The sequence below is a fragment of the Cajanus cajan genome, chromosome 5 (genome assembly GCF_000230855.2).
Source record: "Cajanus cajan strain Asha chromosome 5, NIPB_CcT2T_4, whole genome shotgun sequence".
Classification (NCBI taxonomy): Eukaryota; Viridiplantae; Streptophyta; class Magnoliopsida; order Fabales; family Fabaceae; genus Cajanus; species Cajanus cajan.
The window spans coordinates 20,333,551-20,352,788 of record NC_138521.1 but is presented as its reverse complement, the minus strand read 5'-3'; the positions used below and the strand labels follow the sequence as shown (position 1 = coordinate 20,352,788).

Sequence of the window (19,238 nt, the reverse complement as noted above, 5' to 3'; positions counted from 1 at the left end):
TCTTTGTGTATATTTTTGCTTGTAAATATTTTCCTTATTTTTGAACTTGTATTTTTGGTCAAGTAGTGTACAAATTTATTGTCTTGTGATTTTTATTTTATGGGTGTAAATAGTATTTTAGGGAAGTGCAACTAAAAAATGATATATAGACTTATTGAACTTGAATGACCCATGAGCACCTACTTAGACACATGATCCAAGTGGATGATCGTCCACTTGTATTACACAAGTGGAGTGGACGTTCAAAACATGAAGGGGACAAGGTGTCTCATAAGCCATTCAAGTAGTTAACATGTCACCTAGCCTTACTTAGTCACATCTTTAGCACCTTGTGACAAGCTAACATTGGCTCTTCTAGATCTAGGATGTTGACATGAGTCACTTTTTTTGTCTTGCCATGTGACAAACTTCTATCAGCTCTTATAGATTTAGGATGGTGACTTTTTTAGAAGGGAAATTCAAATTTCAAATTATAACTAAGGTTAGTAGTCTTGAGTTTATGTTAACCTAACCTAGGTTAACTTAACTTACACCACAAGCTACCTAACCCTATATATATATATATATATATATATATATATATATCCCTTCTCCATTGTATGTGTCACTTTGAGCATTTTGAGAAATAATATTTAGATTTTCTCTCTCAAAAATCTAGTTCTCTCGTTGGAGAAAACCTCCCCATATAAAATTTTATCAGGGAATTCTTTCTTGTGACAAGTTCTTCACCATTCTTACTTATCTTCCTTGAAGTGGCATGGACCATCCTTATCCTCTTCCACCATTTTGAGTTTCTTTTGAGCTTTGAAGGTTCATGGATGAAGAATGAGAGCACATTGAAGTTACCTGAAGAGAAGTATCAATCATCTCTCCACTAATTTCATTAGTTTGTGTAGCAATGTCAAGCAAGGTAATTTGTGAATGTAACACATAAAAAATGTATATGATATCTATTGTTGAAACATGTAAGGTTAGATTAGATATGGATCACTAAAGAAAAAGTAATAGTACGAGGTTGGAGATGTGTTGCATTGATATGATTATGCACATCAATTATGATTAAAACTTAAAAGTATACAATTTCAATAAATAACATTAAGCAAATAGTCCCATATTGCTAAAAAAAAAAAAAAAAAAAAAAGGACCATGTTGCATTCAAGGACAGATCTAGAACACAATCAAAGTTGTTGGATTTTTTAATAATGAATTTAAATAAATATTAAATCATTATTGTTAAATACATTATATTATTTATTTAATTTATAAATATTTTTTTTAATTATATAATCATTAATAATATATATATATATATATATATATATATATAGATATATCAATTTTTAACGAAATTTTTAATTTATATATTTAGAATAATAAATTTTTTTTTTTTCAAAAAGTGAAGGGTGAGGGGGCCAAGCGCCTGCCTGCCCACCCCTGAATCCGTCCCAGGTTCCATCGTCTTGTATCTACTAAGTGTACGATAAGTGGGCACCAACCAGTACCATGCATTGGAGAAGCCGCATGGTTGGAATTCATAGCATTAATATTCAGGATCTTATTCTCCATAGAGCAACACGTTCACACTTGCTGAACACCGTTTTTGATTTTACCAAATAAGCTTACTACGAAAAACAAAGTCATTCGTCCTTTACCAAATCACATCCAAGGTAGTATCAATCAATAGGATTATTTAAAGCACTTGAATTTTGAAACAATGTTAAATCTGACCCATTACAGAACCTCACAATAAAACTCATCTGGCACATCTTTCCGCAACAAAGTCTAAATCTATATCCTTAATATAATTACAATCTAATAAGATGCATAATTGAGAGATAAGTCTCTTGAACCTTTGAATATTTGTTGAATATGCATAATTGAGAGATTTGTCTCTTGAACCTTTGAATATTTGTTGAAAGCTTGTCCCTTGACACTTTCCAGACCTGCAAATGAAGTCTCTTCGGACCCTTAATTTTCCAAATATGATTGCACACATCTTCCTGATTGAGCTCAACTCCATCAATTAAAGAAATGTATTCTGTTTTATACGAAAAAATTCCATCTCTTGATAGGGGCCGACAAACATCATTGCTATTCAAATATGCCCTTAGCATGCCGATAATTTCTCACGGAATAATTGCAATTTGTAACAACTTTCCAGTCCCATCGATCATATTGAAAGCTGAAAAAATCACTATTGAGGGAGAGAAAGAGGAGTAGTCGGTGATGATGAGTGCGAAGTCTATATTCCCACATTTGAAAGCACTGCCAGAATCTGCAGGAGTTGTTCGAGTGGGTTTGAGGTCAGGAATACAAAAAAAAAAAAAAAAAAGAAGAAAATGCATGATTGAACCAAGTGAATGGGAGAATCAATGTCACCACAACAGTTAAAGGGTATCATTTATAACACGGCTTTTGGAGAAGTCTATTAACCATTGTGTATTTCAACATTTGATACAATAAATGGTTTGAAAACTACAAATGTTATTACAGAAAGAATTGTGTATTTTATAGAAATTAAAATCGTATTTGAACTATTATTTTATGTTGGAAAAAAAAAAACCTTGTTTGACTCATCATGGGTTTAAGAAGGTATAGGAAAGGGAGATATTGAATATATTAGTTGTGCAAATAAGGTCCGACAACATTGTAGTACAAGCCCCTGTGTTTCTACCCGTACGTTGCATCAAACATAGAAATTAGTTCAAGATATTAAGTTCCCAAGTCCATCATTTGATTCATGAAGTAATATTAAATTGAAAGAGAACTTCAAATAACGAACATGCATCCCAGTCTCTTTATCAGCAGATAAGACATGCTATAAACTGTGGTCCACAATATAAATACAATTAGAGGTAATATACCGTTAGAAAATTAGTCAAGGAGTTCTAGTATAACCAGCCCGAGCATGCTCCATATAGCAATCTGAATGATCCTGGCAACGTTGGAAGCTAGACTGAAGTGTGATAGAGAAATTCATAGCATATGGATGACAAACTATGTTGCCAATTATAAGATGGTAGCAGACCGCGAAGTAAATTAGCAAAGCTTTGATCTCTTCAAGATCTTCATAATGAACTCAAGTTTTAATGACCTTGAGGGAGTTCTTAGGCTGGCTTTTCATGGTATTTTCCAGATCTTTCCCATCCCCAGCAAGTCCAGTTATGTTTGTACGAATCTTCAAAATGAAGTACAAAGTTTTGCATATGAGCAATAGCCAACAGAAGATTCAAGAATCACAGCATCTGTACATGAACTGAGTGGAAAACAGCAAAATGAGGGATGATTGATCTTTCCATCCAACAGTTTGGACATGATGATGGCACATCTCTCGGGTTGATCCATACAGGCAGACCACGAACTCATTTTTCAAAAAGCCATGTCATCCACTTAGACAAGCACTGACTATGAAGGTACTCGGGTAAATCATCCTAGAAAAAGAAAAAATTATAAAATCAGATTAACCATACAGTGCCCGTTTACATCACCTTTATCAAGCTGTATCCAAATAGAAATATTGAAATGATTCAAAAACTTGAAATATAAAATTATACAAGGGACCACAAATAGGACAGAAAGGGAGTATCTTCAGTTCAAATATGATATTTGAGCACTGGTAATCAAATAATAGATATAATCCTAGAATCAGACAGTAACTATTTTACAAATAATAACCAAAACCAAATATCTGTAGTGAATTAGCAATTATACCAAATAAATTCAAGGCTAATCGTATTTGAAAACAATGGTATGTCAAATGAGACAAATTTATTGATCTATATAAACTAGAAATCATGGATAAATAAGATAAGGGACATGGATAAGGTAAATTATAAAAATCATAAGACACAACATGGTTCTAATAGAATGTGTAAAATTAATAGATTAAAATACTATTTTAGTCTCTATAGTTTCTTTTACTTCACCTTTTAGTTCTTATAATTTAAAATAGATCTATTTAGGCCTTATACTTATCTTTTTAAATCTTTTTCGGTCCCTATGGTTTAAGATAGATATTTTTAGTTTTTTCACTTAAAGTTTTTTAATCTTTTTATTCTCTATTATTAATTATTTTATAACATTATCTCTTTTGTATTGATGTAACAAAGATATTAATTCAACTTTGTGTGTTTAATGTTAAATTTATTTTGTTAAAGTTACTCTAAATTAGGTATCTTGACGTTTCATGTCTCTCTTGTACCTTCACCTGCAATGGTCACTCTTGAGACACTCTTTTTTTACTCACAAAAAATTGAAGACCTTTACCACATTAATACAAAACAAATGTTACAAAAAAATAAAAAGTAAGAATAAGGACTAAAAAAATTAAAAAATTACAAGTATAAAAAGACTAAAAATAATACAAACCAGAAAAACAATTCACAGAATATAACAATAAAATGGATGAGAATGGGTGAGTAATATGTATTATTGATGATAACGAAGTAAAATGCAATAGAGAAACCCCTAAACCCGCATAGTTCAGCTCCTTATTTAGAGAAAGGTATTTTCCCAGCTCCTCACTCTTCCCGATCTCCCAAATAACCAAATTCTCTCACATCATCCTTCCCTCATTTCCTCTCTCCTTCACCTCATCGTTCCTAACAGATTTCCTATTCCTCCTCACATACACTTTCCACACTTGGGGCCTATTCAATTGGGCCTCCCTATTGTCCGAGGGTCTATAAAAAAATATCTATCTTAAACTATATGAGCTAAAAAAGATTGAAAAAATAAGTATAGAGATTAAAAAGGTCCATTTTAACTATAGGGACTAAAAAGTAAAGTAAGGAAAATTATAGGGACTAAAAGAGTATTTTAAACAAATTAATATAAAACACAAATCTTAGATCAAAAGAGAGAATTGACCTCTTGAACATGAATGAGTTACTATAACATAGACATTGTAAGATGCAACAATTTATCTAATTATTGTGATATTTCCTTTTGTATTGATATAAAAGTTTAAAACACAAGTGAAAAAAAAACTTATAAAATTCAGCTACAAGAATTCAAAGTGTTCAAGAAGTACCCAGCACAAGTATGAAGTATGACACAACAAGGTTGCTATTTTGAAATGTCTCTACTTCCTTGAATCAATCTCTAAATTCCAATCCAGCAATTTAGCAGATTTTAACAACCGAAACAAGTATCAGGCATAAACATTTTTTATTTGAACGTAATCATGAAGTTCTATGTCCATAATAAATGTTTCAAATTCAACTACTATGGTGACTCTACTGTTTTTTTTCCTGGTAATCTAAATCTCACTTTTTTCTGGTAACATAAAATTCTGTCCACTCAAGTTTTATCAGCCTAGCAGTTTATTCAAAGATATGGAACTTACACTGCTCCATACTGAAGAGTACCCATCAGTTGAAAGCAACCAACTTCTAGTATTTGACTGAAAACCCAACTTCTGGCTTGCAGAATCAAAATCTAGCAGCTCCCCATCACTATCTTCATTGCATTCATAGGTCCTCCTCTTCTTTCTGGCCTTTTTTTTCCTCCTATTTTTTACTCTAATTGAAGAACTGCTATCAAAACCAGAACAATCTTTTGATGGTCCATCCTCATCTGGCAATGCATGTTTCTTAGAGTTACGGAAGCTGATTTGATTATTCATAAATACAGACTCCCAGGACTCAGGGGTCCGGCATTCTTGTGACAGTCTATAGTAAAGAAGCCAAGACAGAAGCCCCAGACACTTTATCACTTCAATAGTTTTCATCTTATATTTGTTCTTGATGATTGGGGTCAAGCTACTAGGATTGCTTGGGATTGCAGATATCTTTGACACGATCTCATTGATTTTTTCTTTTGGCTCCCAAGCCTCTTCATCACGTAAGAGGCGTAGAAGCTGCCTCCCCTGTGCAGTGACAGCATTTAACAGCAGTAACTGATCAATAGATCCATAAGCACCACACTTAAAAACTAAAATCACAAAATAACTAGAGATGTCATTGAAATGTTGATGTTCCATTCTTGGGCCAAGAGATTTACAAATCGATTCCACAAAATAGCATAAGTCCTGGTCTTCAAGAGCAATAAGAAGACGCCCACATAAGGAGGAGAAAGGCTGCTGCATGAGGAATTCATTTACGACATCCCATACACCTTTAAATTCCTCTTTATTATACATTAAGGCAATGAAATAATGCACAAAGAATGACCTATCAATGAAAAAAATATCACCATCCTTCACTGACTCAGCAAACTCATCAGATGACCAAAATTCAGGAACATTCTCAAGAAAATTTTCCACAGTTTGCTGAACATCCAAATCAAGAAAATAATGGGGCTTCGTAGCGACCACTGCTGGTGACTGCCCATGCTTTCCTTTCCACTCTAGCTCCTCCCAACAAATATCTCTATTTTTAAATGCAAACTGGGACAGTGCCCTGAAACCTTTCCCCTGCTCTAGTCCACCACCAGAGGAAGAGCAGGTAAACCACTGTGATACTCGCTTGGGATTACCTGCATCCCACACAAGTTACACAATCAAACCTCACAAAACAAGTTTCAATCAAACAGACAACTGCTTCACAACTTGCTTTGATATCATCAATAATTCACATCACAATATGTAAACCCTAATTTAATGAATATCACAGCACCCAAAACATATATATAAGTTCAATACAGAAACATTTCAACTACAATAAGGTTAAATGCAATCAACATATATTACACCGGCTGAAACATAGAGCAGCAAAATATCCCTATAAATAACCTACAACACATATTAAAAAATAAGAGTACAACAAAGGAGTAAGACCCAATTTTCACCCCTCACATATGCATTCTTCATCAATTTTGCTTATTCAATCCTTCAAATCTCTAACAATGCAATCTTTCTATATCCACTTCACCGTAAAATGCACGTTTCACCCCAAAACAACCTACCAAGTACCAACTACCAACTACCAAAGTCTCGAAGTGTGGCTCACAACCGCAATTGTGGCCAAAGTATTTTGGTTTCAGTCTTTCCGAGGTCTATGCAGCTGTAATACAACCGAAATTAGAGCAGAATAAGCCACATTCTTTCACAATTTTTTGCAATTTCAGTAACTACAACTCCCAAAAGCAATTTAAAACCTTGCAACCTCACTCAAGAAACGAACATTAGTTCAGCATCTCAAGGGTCTACAAAATTGCCAGGTTACCGCAATGACGGTCACAATTTCAGTAACTACAACTCCACTGCAACAACAACAATTTAAAACCTCCCAACTAACAAGTCTTTAGTACTAGTGGTGCTGCACTTGCATTCGGTCTTGTTGGTCAACCACTTTTCCATCCAAAATTAATATTTCGTATCAATACCATGATTATAAAAATAAAAATAAAAATAAAAATAAAATAATCCCAACAACCTGAACTAAAAAAGGAACACAAAAACACAAACCTTCAAAAAATTTGTGGAGCACGTGACTCCTCCGAGCCAAAACGGAACCGAGCTTGTGCGGCGAGGCGTCGAACATGAAATGCAGAAGCTGAGAGGCGAAATCGCGCTTGAGGCCGCGGGTTCTGAGCAAACTCCGAAAGAGGTCACGCTGATCGAGGAAGGTCACGCAGTTCAATCCGGCGACGGTGTTGCAGAGCCACAACCGAGCTTCGGCGCGACCCACTGTGGACCAAATTACGCTTTCCAGGTCCTTCAGAAGGGAGATTCTCGATCGAGCTGAATCGTCGTCTACGACGTCGTTCCACTTGGGCTCTCGCAGGAACAGGTCGATCATTTTTCTTCTTGTGGCCACAAAATGAGCCGAATGAACTTGTGTGAATGATAGGGAGCGCCAAACAAACGAGGGAAAGCGGGAAAACTCTGAAAACCCTAACGCGGTGGAGCAAGAAAATGGCCACCCGGCAGCACAAGGCAACACGTTGTCGTCCTTTGAATATACAAACGAATGGTTCGCTGGTTACTTTTAAGAGCTCGGAAAATAGGCACTTTGGTGACTCTTATTTCTTTTTAAATTTAAAAATAAAATAATAAAAAATTGTAAGGAAATAGGTGGTTATGTATTCATTCCAACTTTGATTATAAAAAAAAAATCTATTTGATTAAACACGGGTATAAATCATATTTAATTTATTAAATTAGATATGAAAATAAATTAATTATCTTATTTCCATTCATGTCTCATATAACTTTAATTTGTATAAATTTAATTTATTTTTTTAGAGTTTACTTCATATTTATATAATTTTTATTCTATTTTAAATTTATATAAGATAAAATTTAATTAATGTTATTTTGTAATGATTACTCTATGGTCAAATTCTTAAATTCTTAATTTTATATCTTTTGTAAAAAAAATTATTAATTAATTTTTGAGTAAATTAAGGATAAGTATGAGTATACATGAAAATGAGTATGAAGCATAAATTTCCTATTCATTGAGTATGGGTATACTCAATACCCAAAAGGTTGTTAGCAACAACAAAAGTGGTGGCGGCCTTAGTAGTAGTGGCTTTGACGCGAGCACATTCCTTTCTCACTTGGCGGAAAAATGGAATATTAGAGTCGAGGGCTTCCATGATGCCTAGAACAAGAGGAAAGTCAACAATCAAAAGTAAATCAAATAAGAGAATCATAGGAAATTTGCTTACCTTCAAGACCTTTGGAGGGTTGAGGCAATTGGCGCAAGATAATAAGCCATCGACAGGAGAGGTCTTAGGACAAAGAATCAAGAAATTTCAAATCTGAAATCTCTTCGTCAAAAAGAAAATCAATAGAGAGGGTATCATACCAAAAAGGATCATGTGAAAAGGATCATGTATCCAATATAAAGGAAACACAAAGGTTTATTTTCCTTATCAAAAAATTGAAAATGGCATCAAGGATGAATCCCTATCTTGAAAAATCCTACTTTAAAGGTTTTGTATGAAGAGGCATAAGGTTTAAGGAGCTTTCGACCAAGGACACAAGCAAGAGAAACCCACTTGATGTTCTCGGAAGGACAATAGTAGTAATGATAAAGAAATAAGCTGGGTGAAAGGTTCACATGACAAAACCTACATAGATAAAGAAAGGCTTGCATAACAGCCTAACTGTTAGGGTGAAGTTTGGTGAGAGCAACATTTAAGGTCCTCAAAATGTTACAAAAGAAAGGGTGGAAAGGGATTGTAATACCAAGATCTCAAAAAAGACAATCATACATATAAAAGAAAGGGTTTGGATCTTGAGGATCTAAGGACGCGAAGATGTAGTCAGGGGTAGGAGAGGCATCAGTTTTGAAGCATCGAGCAAAGACTAGATAAGGATCCTCTTTGGGAGGGATAACTATGGAGGATCCAACTCTGTACAACCCAAACAAGTGTCTAGACCGATTGTTATAGAGGATCAAATCGAACTCTTAGACGTTATAAGACAGCTTCACAAAGAGGTAATAGGCATTAGACAAGCTTGGGATAAGGACACTCAAGAACTTGAAGCACTCCAAAAAGAGAATGTAGAATCAAAAAGCTTGAACAGAACTTGGAATCCTAATGGTCAGATCGAAGCCTCTTCATATCATGTGCCGAAAACTCCCCAAACACAGGCCCCACTTGCACAATCCTCGATCATTCGCGAGCAAATTTTCCCTTGGGGGAACAATAATAGGATCCTATAAGCACCCGTTCACGTAAAAAATTATGGAAATAGTATTGGCCAATGGTTGGAGAAACCTGTCGTTGGAAAAATATGATGGGTCTTTAGATCCTGATGAACACTTGAATACATATTTGACCCATGTTACGCTCTTAACTCAAGAGGACACCGCTTTGTGTTGTATCTTTCCCATGTCGTTAAAAGAAAGAGCTTTTAGTTGGTTTATGAAGCTTCCCCCAACGTCAATTAATTCTTTCCAGGAATTAGCCAATCTTTTTACTGTACAATTTGCAATTAGTTAACCCTATCAATTGGCTTCATTAGCACTAGCTTATATCCACTAAGAAAAAAGAGAATATCTTCAGTCTTTTATGGATCATTTTAACAAGATAGCCATGGAAATAAAGAATTTAAACCTAGCAGTAGCTATGGATAGGTTGAATACTACATTAAATCCAAGAGCATTCGTAAATAACCTATGTAAAAAGCCTCCCTTGGATTTGAACGATTTGAGGAGGAGAGTGAAAAAATACATGTAGATGGAAGAATTAGCAAAATCGAGAAACTAGGCCAGAGAAAATGTTATAGCAATAAAAAAGAAAGCTTTAAGGAGGTATATTAGAAAAAAGGAGATGGAACGAAAAGTTAACAAACTAGGGGACCACAGTATACTACCTATATTCCCCTAAATGCGAGTAGAGCAAAGATCTTAGAACAAGCACTATCATCTGAAATCCTAATGATGCCAAAAAGAGTTTATGCTCCCCCGTTGGTAGATTTATCTAAATCATGCTCATATCATCAAAATCATGACCATTCGATCGAAGAGATTATGACTTTAAAGGATAAAGTAGAAGATCTTATTAAGCAGGGACAATTGAAAAACTATGTTGAGAAATTCAATTATCACAAAGAACAAAGTTCAAGAAGAGAAGACTACACACAACGAGGAAAGGGGTCAGAAAGAGGAGAAATGAACGAGAAAGAAGTAGATTTAGGGAAAGGAAAAGAGATAATGATATTTTAGAAACCAACCAAAGAGGGTAATTAACATTATTTTCAGGGACTTCCCTAGTAGGGGAGCTTCGTTGTCGACTCAAAAAAGACACCTTAGAATGATAAAGTTAGTTAATGCAATAGAAGAAAGAAGAAGGACAAGAATACTGACAATAACGTTTACTAATGAAGATTTTCAAGGCATGGACCCCAAGAAGGATGATCCCATGGTAATTAGTGTCGAAATCAATAATTGCATCATTAAGAAAACCTTGGTAGACCAAGGAAGTTTAGCTGACATCTTGTATTGAAAAACTTTCAAGTAAATGAGGATTCTAGAAGTGGAGCTAAGATACTACAGTGAGTCGTTGGTTGGCTTTTTGGGTGAATGGGTAAATACAAGAGGTTGCATTGACTTGTATACCTATTTTGGGTTTGACCAACAAGTTAGTAAAACCACAAAAATTAGATATATTGTAGTAAACACAAATACTTTATACAACATTCTGCTTGGAAGACTTTCCATAAATGCTCTCGGGGCTATAGTTTTTACTCATCAATTGGCAATGAAATTACCTTTTGAAGCTCGAGAAATAGTTATTGTGCATACAGATCAGAAGGTGAAAAGGAAGTGTTATATGGCTAGTTATAAAATAACCCCAATCGTAGAAGAGGAAAATAGAGGTATGCAAATGATTGGTCATAACTAAAGAAGCCTCGGAGTTGGTAGACCTAGATCCCAAGATGGGCAACGATGACTTCAAAATGGAACCTAGTGAAGAAACCTTATCTTTCCAATTGGGAAAAAAGTTGGGGCAGAACACATTTATAGGGTCCTATTTGGGGAAGTATGATCAGGAGTTGATTCAAGAAACTCTTAAGAAAAATGCATAATTATTCACATGGTCATCAGCAAACATACTCGACATCGATCCAAATTATCATTGTCATCCGTTGGCCTTATGTAAAGAAGCGAGTCCAGTGTCACAAAGAAAAAGGACAATGGGAGAGGAAAAAAGAAAAGCAATAGAAATGGAGATATATAAACTGAAGAGTGCTCGGTTCATAAGAGAGGTGCAATACCACTTGGTTGTCAAATGTGGTCATGGTCAAAAAATCAAATAGGAAATGAAGGATATGTATAGATTACATCAATCTTAATAAGGCATGCCTAAAGGACGCATATCCTTTACCCAACATTGACCGACTAGTTGATGGTGCAGCAAGACACCAAATTTTCAGTTTTGTGGATGCATATTCAGGTTATAATCAGATAAGGATGTATATTAGAGATGAGTCAAAAATGACTTTTATTAAAGAATCCGCTAACTAATGCTACAAGGTAATGCCTTTCAGTTTGAGAAACGCGAGGCAACATATCAAAGAATGATGGATAAGATCTTTTGTAAGCAAATTGGGAGAAACTTTGGCATGAACTTCACTCCTCTTACAAAGGCAAGGGGAAGTTTCCTTAGTATGTTCTTGACAAACGCCATGATCGTTATGCACACCATCATACGTCCTAGTTTCTCTATCCTACTAGTGAAAAGCCTGAACAACTCCCTCCGGCCTTGGGGGCCAATGCTTCATCATCTATCTTTTCACTTTTAGGGTCGAGCCTACCTCATTCAAAGTTGTTTCTATTAGACAACGCATCTACCAATATTATTCCCCTTATAATATTACATTTCATATCTTTCTGCCTAGGAATATCATTTTTTTGTACAACCCTGGCTCTTCATTTCTAAAATGCACTCTAACACCCAAAACCCCAAAACCTCACACCTCTCATTATAAATCCATCATTCTTCAAGGATCCCTCTCACATTCTCTAACCCTAACTTTTTTCCAATCTTTAAACCTTCAAAACCTTCATGCCTTACCTTCTAAATACTTCTATGGATTCATCTTCTTCTAAAAGACCAAGAAAGCTTGAAGTAAAGAGGAGCAAAAAACCTCTACCTTCTAAGAGACAAGCTCTGGTCAACTAGTGGTTCCTGGAGGAGAAAACCCAGAAGGAATATTTTGAATGGTATGATGGGAGAAGAATAATCCCACCAAATACCATGAATCTAGAATGGTTCACCAACAAAGGGTTCACATTTCCATCTCTATTGAAGTTTCAAAGGCCGAAGCAATTTCTGGAACTTCAAGGTCCATACTACTCGGACTTGGTGAGGGGTTTTTTTCTATTTGGCATCAAGTTCAGGGAGAGTAACAAGTGTTGTGGTGAAGGGAATGCTTATTAGGCTGGATGGACCTACCCTTATGGCGATTATTAGTTTAAGGGGTACAGGCCAAGAGAGACCACAAAGTGCAAGCTTTGGTGATTTTAGTGACATGACCACTTTCAATGATTGTTAGAGAAATCTTGAGACTGCAAGTTATAGTAATTTTCTGGGTATTGGCCTAAAAAAGAATCATAGGCTAATTTCTTTCATTATTGCTTGGATGATTAAACCTAGGATTCACAACCATGCTAAGATGTCTATGAATGACTTTCTATTGATGTATGTTATTAATAATAAAGTTCAATTGGATAGGATTTCTGTTGTGAATGATTGTATTCTAAAAGCAATGAGAAAGGAAGATGGTCCTTATCCTTATGCTATACTACTCTCAAGAGTATTTGGGTACTTTCGAGTAGATCTCATGGTAGAAAAAAAATTATTCTCTACTCATCCAACATGATTGAAAGAGAATCTCTTCATCACATGGGGATGAAGAATCAATAGCATAGAAAAATATTCAAAGGAGATATGCCTCAAACTCCATATCGTATGGCTAATGAGGATGGAGTAGTAGGTGATCATGAGGTTGTAGAGGAACAAGAAATGGAGCATGCTGGAGAAGTAGAACCAAAACTTAAACTGTTCTCTCCAGTTAAGCAGATGATAATTAACAAGATGGATGTTATCATGTAAGCCAACCCAAAGCATGAGTCTACATTATCTGGGATGCTTAACAAATTTAACGAGCTTCTATATGGGATCAATAAGATTAAATATCACTTAGGCATAGTGGACGACTCAAATTGAAGACCTTAGTCTTAAGATCTTCTATTTTGCTTAGTTGGTGTACTCGTAGGATAGTTATGTTATCTTGTTAGGTTCTATTGTTGTTGGGTTGTAATCTTTTTAACTCTTGAAAAATTTGGTTTGTAGTGTCTTTAATTTCTTGATATTATGCACAATTTAATTCAGTTTGGTTTGATTTGGTTGAAATCTTGATGTTTTATGAATTTAGCATGGATTAGTATGAATGCTTGAATGCTTTAAACAATTTCATGTTGATTTTAAAGAAATATAACTATAATTAATAATGACTTAGCATGATTTGAATTTGAAAATTTTCATGGTTTACACTACTTGTATGGTTTATACACTGTATACATGTTGAGTGTATAAAACAAATGGTTGATATTGGGTATAATCTGTAATGTATATGATATTTCTCTTGAGTTCTAGACTTTTAAACTTGGCATAGATTTGTTTTTGATGATGTCCAAAGTAGGAGAAAGGTTTGTAATTGTTTGGCAAGTTAAGTGTACAAAATGTTGAAGCAAAAAGATAATAAAATTTGGTATTTAAAAAAAGGATAATAGTATAATTGGATGAGTTAAAACAAGTGAAATGAGGACTTGTCATCATAAAAAAAAAGGGGAGTTTGTTGATCATGCTCAAGATGAAGGCATGATCCTAGTTGATTTTGATGATTATAAATGAGCCTTTTGAGAGATAAGGGTGCAACTTGTAATTGGTTTTGTGTTTTGAGCCTCTTGATAAACAAGAGTACAAGTTGTATCTTATTTTGTGTGCTTTTAAGCTTTGTTGCTTGTGTGTTTTGTGCTTGGTAAGTAACTTAGCAATTTATCTCTATCTAGATGATGATTGATGACTTAGATATATATTAAAATTGATTTGTAAAGAGAAATGATATGAAAAATCGAGATATTAAGTTTTTACTTAAGATAATCGATTATTTTCTCTATTTGTAATTTATCATGAGAAGATATAGGATATTAAAATCCTATAAATTTGTTCATGTCACTGAAGTAAAAAAAAAATGAGGCTCCTAATATTAGATTAACATTATGTTCATCATTGGAAAAAATTACAGTAATAAATCCTAAATATTTGTCCCTAATCCTAAATTTGAAAATAATAAGTTGTATTTACATGATGGATCTTTTAATACAATTGTGATAAAATGGATATATGAACCTTTTATCATTATACTTGACCTTGATGTCAAAAGGTAAAAATGGTTATTATTTGATGCATTTGTTATTTGTCAAGAGAAAAAGTCAGCTAATAAAATCCTTAAAAAATTTCATAGATCCTAAAGTCAGAAAAAATGAGGTTCTCATTCTTAGATGAACATTATGTTCATCATTTGAAAAAAAAGGATAAATAAACTCTTTGGTTATCCTTAATCTTGAATTCGAAAAATGTCGATTGTATTTACATGATAATCTTTTGATCGATATATGGTTAAAAAGGTATATGAGCCTTTTATGATTATGCTTGACTCTAATGTCGAAAAATAAATGTAACTATTATTCAAAGCATTTTTAATAAGTCAAGAGAAAACATAGGGTATTACATTCCTAAAAATTTGTTCTTGTCGTTGAAGTTGAAAAAATGAGATTCTCATATTATGTTCATCATTTAAAAAATAGGGCAATGAACTCTAAATGATTGCCCTTGATTATGAATTTGCAAAAATTTAATTGTATTTACATGATGAATCTTTGAATAGACATATAGTGAAAATGATATATATCTTTTTTATCGTTATTCCTTACCTTGACGTCAAAAAGTAAATGTGGCTATTATTTAAAGCATCTAGTATTCATCAAGAGAAAATTTAGGATATCAAAACCCTAAAAATTTGCCACAATTCCTAAAGTCAGAAAAAAGAAATGTTTCCATTATTAGATGTGCATTATGTTCATCATTTTTAAAAAAAATGTGGCTATTATTTAAAGCATTTGTTATTCATAGTAGTTTAGCCTTTCTCTCAAGTTGGATGATGATGATTCTTAAATCCTTTCTTGAAATTGTCCATAAAGGATCAAAGGATTTTTTTACAAAGAGAGCAGAGATTTCATAGACGCTTTTTTGCAAAGACTGTCACAAAGATACAAATTTATCAATTCTTTTTTATCTAAGTTTGAAAATTGAAATTTAAAAAACTTTGTCAGAAATAATCAATTATCTTCATGGATAATTGATTATTTTGTTCTTGGTAAATCTAGAAACCAGTCAAGAACAATTTATTCAATTATTTTCTAAGATAATTGATAATTATTAAGTACTGACTTTGAAATAATTGATCATTGCACAATGATAATTGACTATTACATTGGGTCAATGTCTTTCTTCTTACTAAAGCCTTTCATGACTAACCTCTCCTTGTACCTAGGTCATGAGTTATTCTTATCACTCTTCAACTTGTACACTCATTTGTTTTTAGTGTTCTTTTACCTTTCGGTAACTCTACCAACTCATAAATCTAGTTCTCATGCAAGGATTGCATTTCTTCTTACACGGCTTTCAACCACTCTCCCTTATAGTCATCCAACATAGCTTCTTCATAAGACTCTAGTTCTCCTTCATCAGAAGTAGCACATACTTCGTTGCAAGATATTTGGTTTGTGGTTCAGGCATATTGATCGACCTTAACTAGGGCTCTTGAATATCTTATTTTTCCTCATAGACTTCATTCATATCATCATTGGTACCTTGCTCTTGTTACCATCAACTACTTCATTTGGATAGTTATCACTTTGTGGTTTATTTTCTACATCTCCAACATCTTCTATTGCATCTCCCTTGTAATGTTTTAGAAGATGAACCAGATCCAAGTTGATTGGATGTTCTCTAGAACTAACATGCTTAACACCCTTCTAAATATCTTCAATATTCTAGTCTTCAAATAAGACAACATCTCTGCTACTAATAATCTTTTTATCAGTAGGATCCCATAGCTAGTACCCAAATTCTTCATTTCCATATCCCAAGAAGATGCATTCCTTCAACTTGAATGTTGATCTCTCATCTTTTGGAACTTGAACAAATGCTCTATAACCAAACATCTTTAAATGGTTGTCGGATACACTTTACCAGTCCAAAATTTGTTTGGAACATCACCATTCAATGGAGCTTAAGGGAATAAGTTGATCAAATCAACTGCAATCATTAGAGCCTCACCCCAAAAGCTCTTGGGTAACTTGGCATGAAATAACAACATTCTCACTCTTTCAATAATAGTTTTGTTCATCCTCTAAACCACTCCACTATGTTGAGGTGTCTTTAGAATAGATTGTTTATGTTGAATTCCATTACTCATGTAGTAAGTCTTGAAAGCTCCCATAAATTCTCCTATGTTGTCAGTGTGAGCACACTTTAACTTAATTTTAGTTTCTCACTCAACACTAGCATGAAACTATTTGAATACTACAAACACCGAATCTTTTGTTTTTAGGGCATATGCCCAAACCTTCCTAGAGTGGTCATCAATAAGGGCAACAAAGTACCTTGTACTTCCATGAGTATTGGTGGTCATTGGACCATAAACATCATAATGCACCAAATCTAAAATATTTGGTCTTCTATGTGGGGCCTTGTAGCAGAATGAAACTCTATGTTGCCTTTGGGCCAACCAATATGTACATGGCTTAAGTGACATTTTTTATCCTTTCACACCTACTAGTGTATCTTTTTTGGCTAGAATTTGAAGTCCTTTCTCACTCATATGTTTGAGTTGTTTATGTCATAACTCGACCGATGAGTCTTCTTCAAAAACATTAACACAACCATTATTAACTTTGGCTTTTATCAGAAAAAGAGTACATGCTTCCTTGACTCGAGCTATCACTTGGAAACTTTTTTTTAACTTCCATTTTCTATCCCCAAATACACCAATATAGCCTTCTTCATCTAATAGGTCTATAAATATTGGATTGAGATACATATCAAGGACATGTCTCAAATCTTTCAATGTTAGGCGACAACAAGTGTTTATTTATATGCAAACATCTCCTTTACCCACAATCGTAGATCGAGTATCATTTCCCATCCTCACATGACCAAAATCACCATTTGTATAGGAGGAAAAGAAATCCTTTCGTGAGGTTAGATGAAATGATACACCAAAACCCACGAGCCAACATGTATCTTGTGATGTCAAATTAAAATGACCATCATCGCAAACAAAGATTCCCTCATTTCCATGAAAAAAAGGTAGTGACTACATTACTCACATCACCATTTGCTTATTGCTCTCTTTTAAGCTTCGTGCATTCTTTCTTCATGTGGGTTTTCTCATGACAATAGTAACATTCTTCATCTTTTCTTGCCCTCGACCGTCCTCTAAACTTATCTTTTGATTTGCCCCCTTACTTGTCTGTAGTGTTGAACTTCTTATGGATGTTTTTTCCACGATACTCTGTGACAAGTGTCTCAGACTTTATGGACATTCCTTGTTCCTTTCTTCTTGATTCTTCATTAAACATGTTATCTTTTACTATGTCCAATGTTAGAACACCTTGGGTGTTGTGTTACTTGATGAAACCACAAGTGTGACCTAATTGTCTAGCAAGGAACTTAGTAGTAACAATGCTTGCAATTCATTGTCAAACACTATCTTCATATTGGTGAGTTGATTTACCAATCTTGAAAATCCCTAAAGTATTCGAAAACACTTCAGCTCTCTTTATACTTGAGGTTCACCAATCACCGAATAGTAGAGGTTTACTTTAGGTCACTTTTCTCTCATACAACATTTATAGTCTCATCCATAACATGAACGCAACTATTTCTTACGCCGCATGATGAAAAACACTTTGATCTATTCATTGTCAAATTTGTCCAGCAGTTTTCCTATTCATCAAATTCTAGTCATCATTAGACTTTTATTCCTTTATTTTGCAAAGGCTAGTACAAATCTTTGCAATAAAGGATGTCTTCCATTCTAGACTTGCAAATGGAGTAGTTTAAAGAAGTTAACTTAATCATTGTTCATGATGACATTAAGGTTCACTTGTCCATTGTGAATAAAAACAAATTAAACTGCATAATAAATCATAGCTCTAATACCACTTGTTAGGAAAGATACCAAACATAATCTCAATGGATAATTGATAATCGCATGATCAAACTTTTCCCACACTATGTATAATCACAATGATACAACAAAAATATCTTCTATTATAAATTAATGAGATTACAAAAGTTGTAATAATAATCCCATTAAAAATATTTTTGGTTAAACTCTTTTTTAGATTTTTCTCTCGAAAGAATTTATCTTTCACCTACAAACAATGATATTATCTCTCTCTCAAAACTTTCTACATTTTGGTTTCTCTTGCACATGTTAATAGAAATGAAAACATGCACAACTTTTATAGCCAACATGTGTAATAAAATATGGCCATAGTTTAAGGAGAGTTTTTCTCCTTCTCTTTTTCATTAAGTTCCTTAAAAATCTTTCGTACCTTTCTTTCCATTTGCTATTATTTATCTCTCCTTTTTTTCTCCTCATAAAGAGGAAATCCCATTAGTATTAACATGATAAATCTTTTAATCAACATATATTAAAAGGATACTTGAATCTCTTATGATTATGCCTAAACATGATG

At 33.9% G+C, this 19,238-nt stretch overlaps 1 protein-coding gene across 2 annotated transcripts; it reads right to left on the bottom strand.

The window, feature by feature from the left end:
- Nucleotides 1-1,668: 1,668 nt before the first annotated feature.
- On the bottom strand, nucleotides 1,669-7,933 carry LOC109819360 (uncharacterized). 2 transcript variants are annotated; one of them, XR_002241524.3, is made up of 4 exons: nucleotides 7,409-7,933; nucleotides 5,348-6,477; nucleotides 2,865-3,431; nucleotides 1,669-2,275 (listed from the first exon to the last, which is right to left on the bottom strand). XR_002241524.3 is itself a non-coding variant. In XM_020385069.3 (3 exons), the coding sequence occupies exons 1-3, from the start codon at nucleotides 7,740-7,742 to the stop codon at nucleotides 3,363-3,365; spliced, it is 1,533 nt and encodes a 510-aa protein (XP_020240658.1). In that variant the 5' UTR covers nucleotides 7,743-7,933; the 3' UTR covers nucleotides 2,713-3,362. The 2 variants fall into 2 exon arrangements, 1 of the variants encoding a protein (XP_020240658.1); XM_020385069.3 differs by lacking the exon at nucleotides 1,669-2,275 and having other exon boundaries at nucleotides 2,713-3,431.
- Between the last annotated feature and the right edge of the window lie 11,305 nt (nucleotides 7,934-19,238).

Excerpts from the sequence above, each read along its gene's own strand:
- LOC109819360 (XM_020385069.3), bottom strand. The coding sequence starts at position 7,742 with ATGATCGACCTGTTCCTGCGAGAGCCCAAGTGGAACGACGTCGTAGAC. Across the intron at positions 6,478-7,408 it reads GCTCCACAAATTTTTTGAAG|GTAATCCCAAGCGAGTATCA; the intron begins GTTTGTGTTTTT and ends TGTGGGATGCAG. Across the intron at positions 3,432-5,347 it reads ACTCTTCAGTATGGAGCAGT|GATGATTTACCCGAGTACCT; the intron begins GTAAGTTCCATA and ends TTCTTTTTCTAG.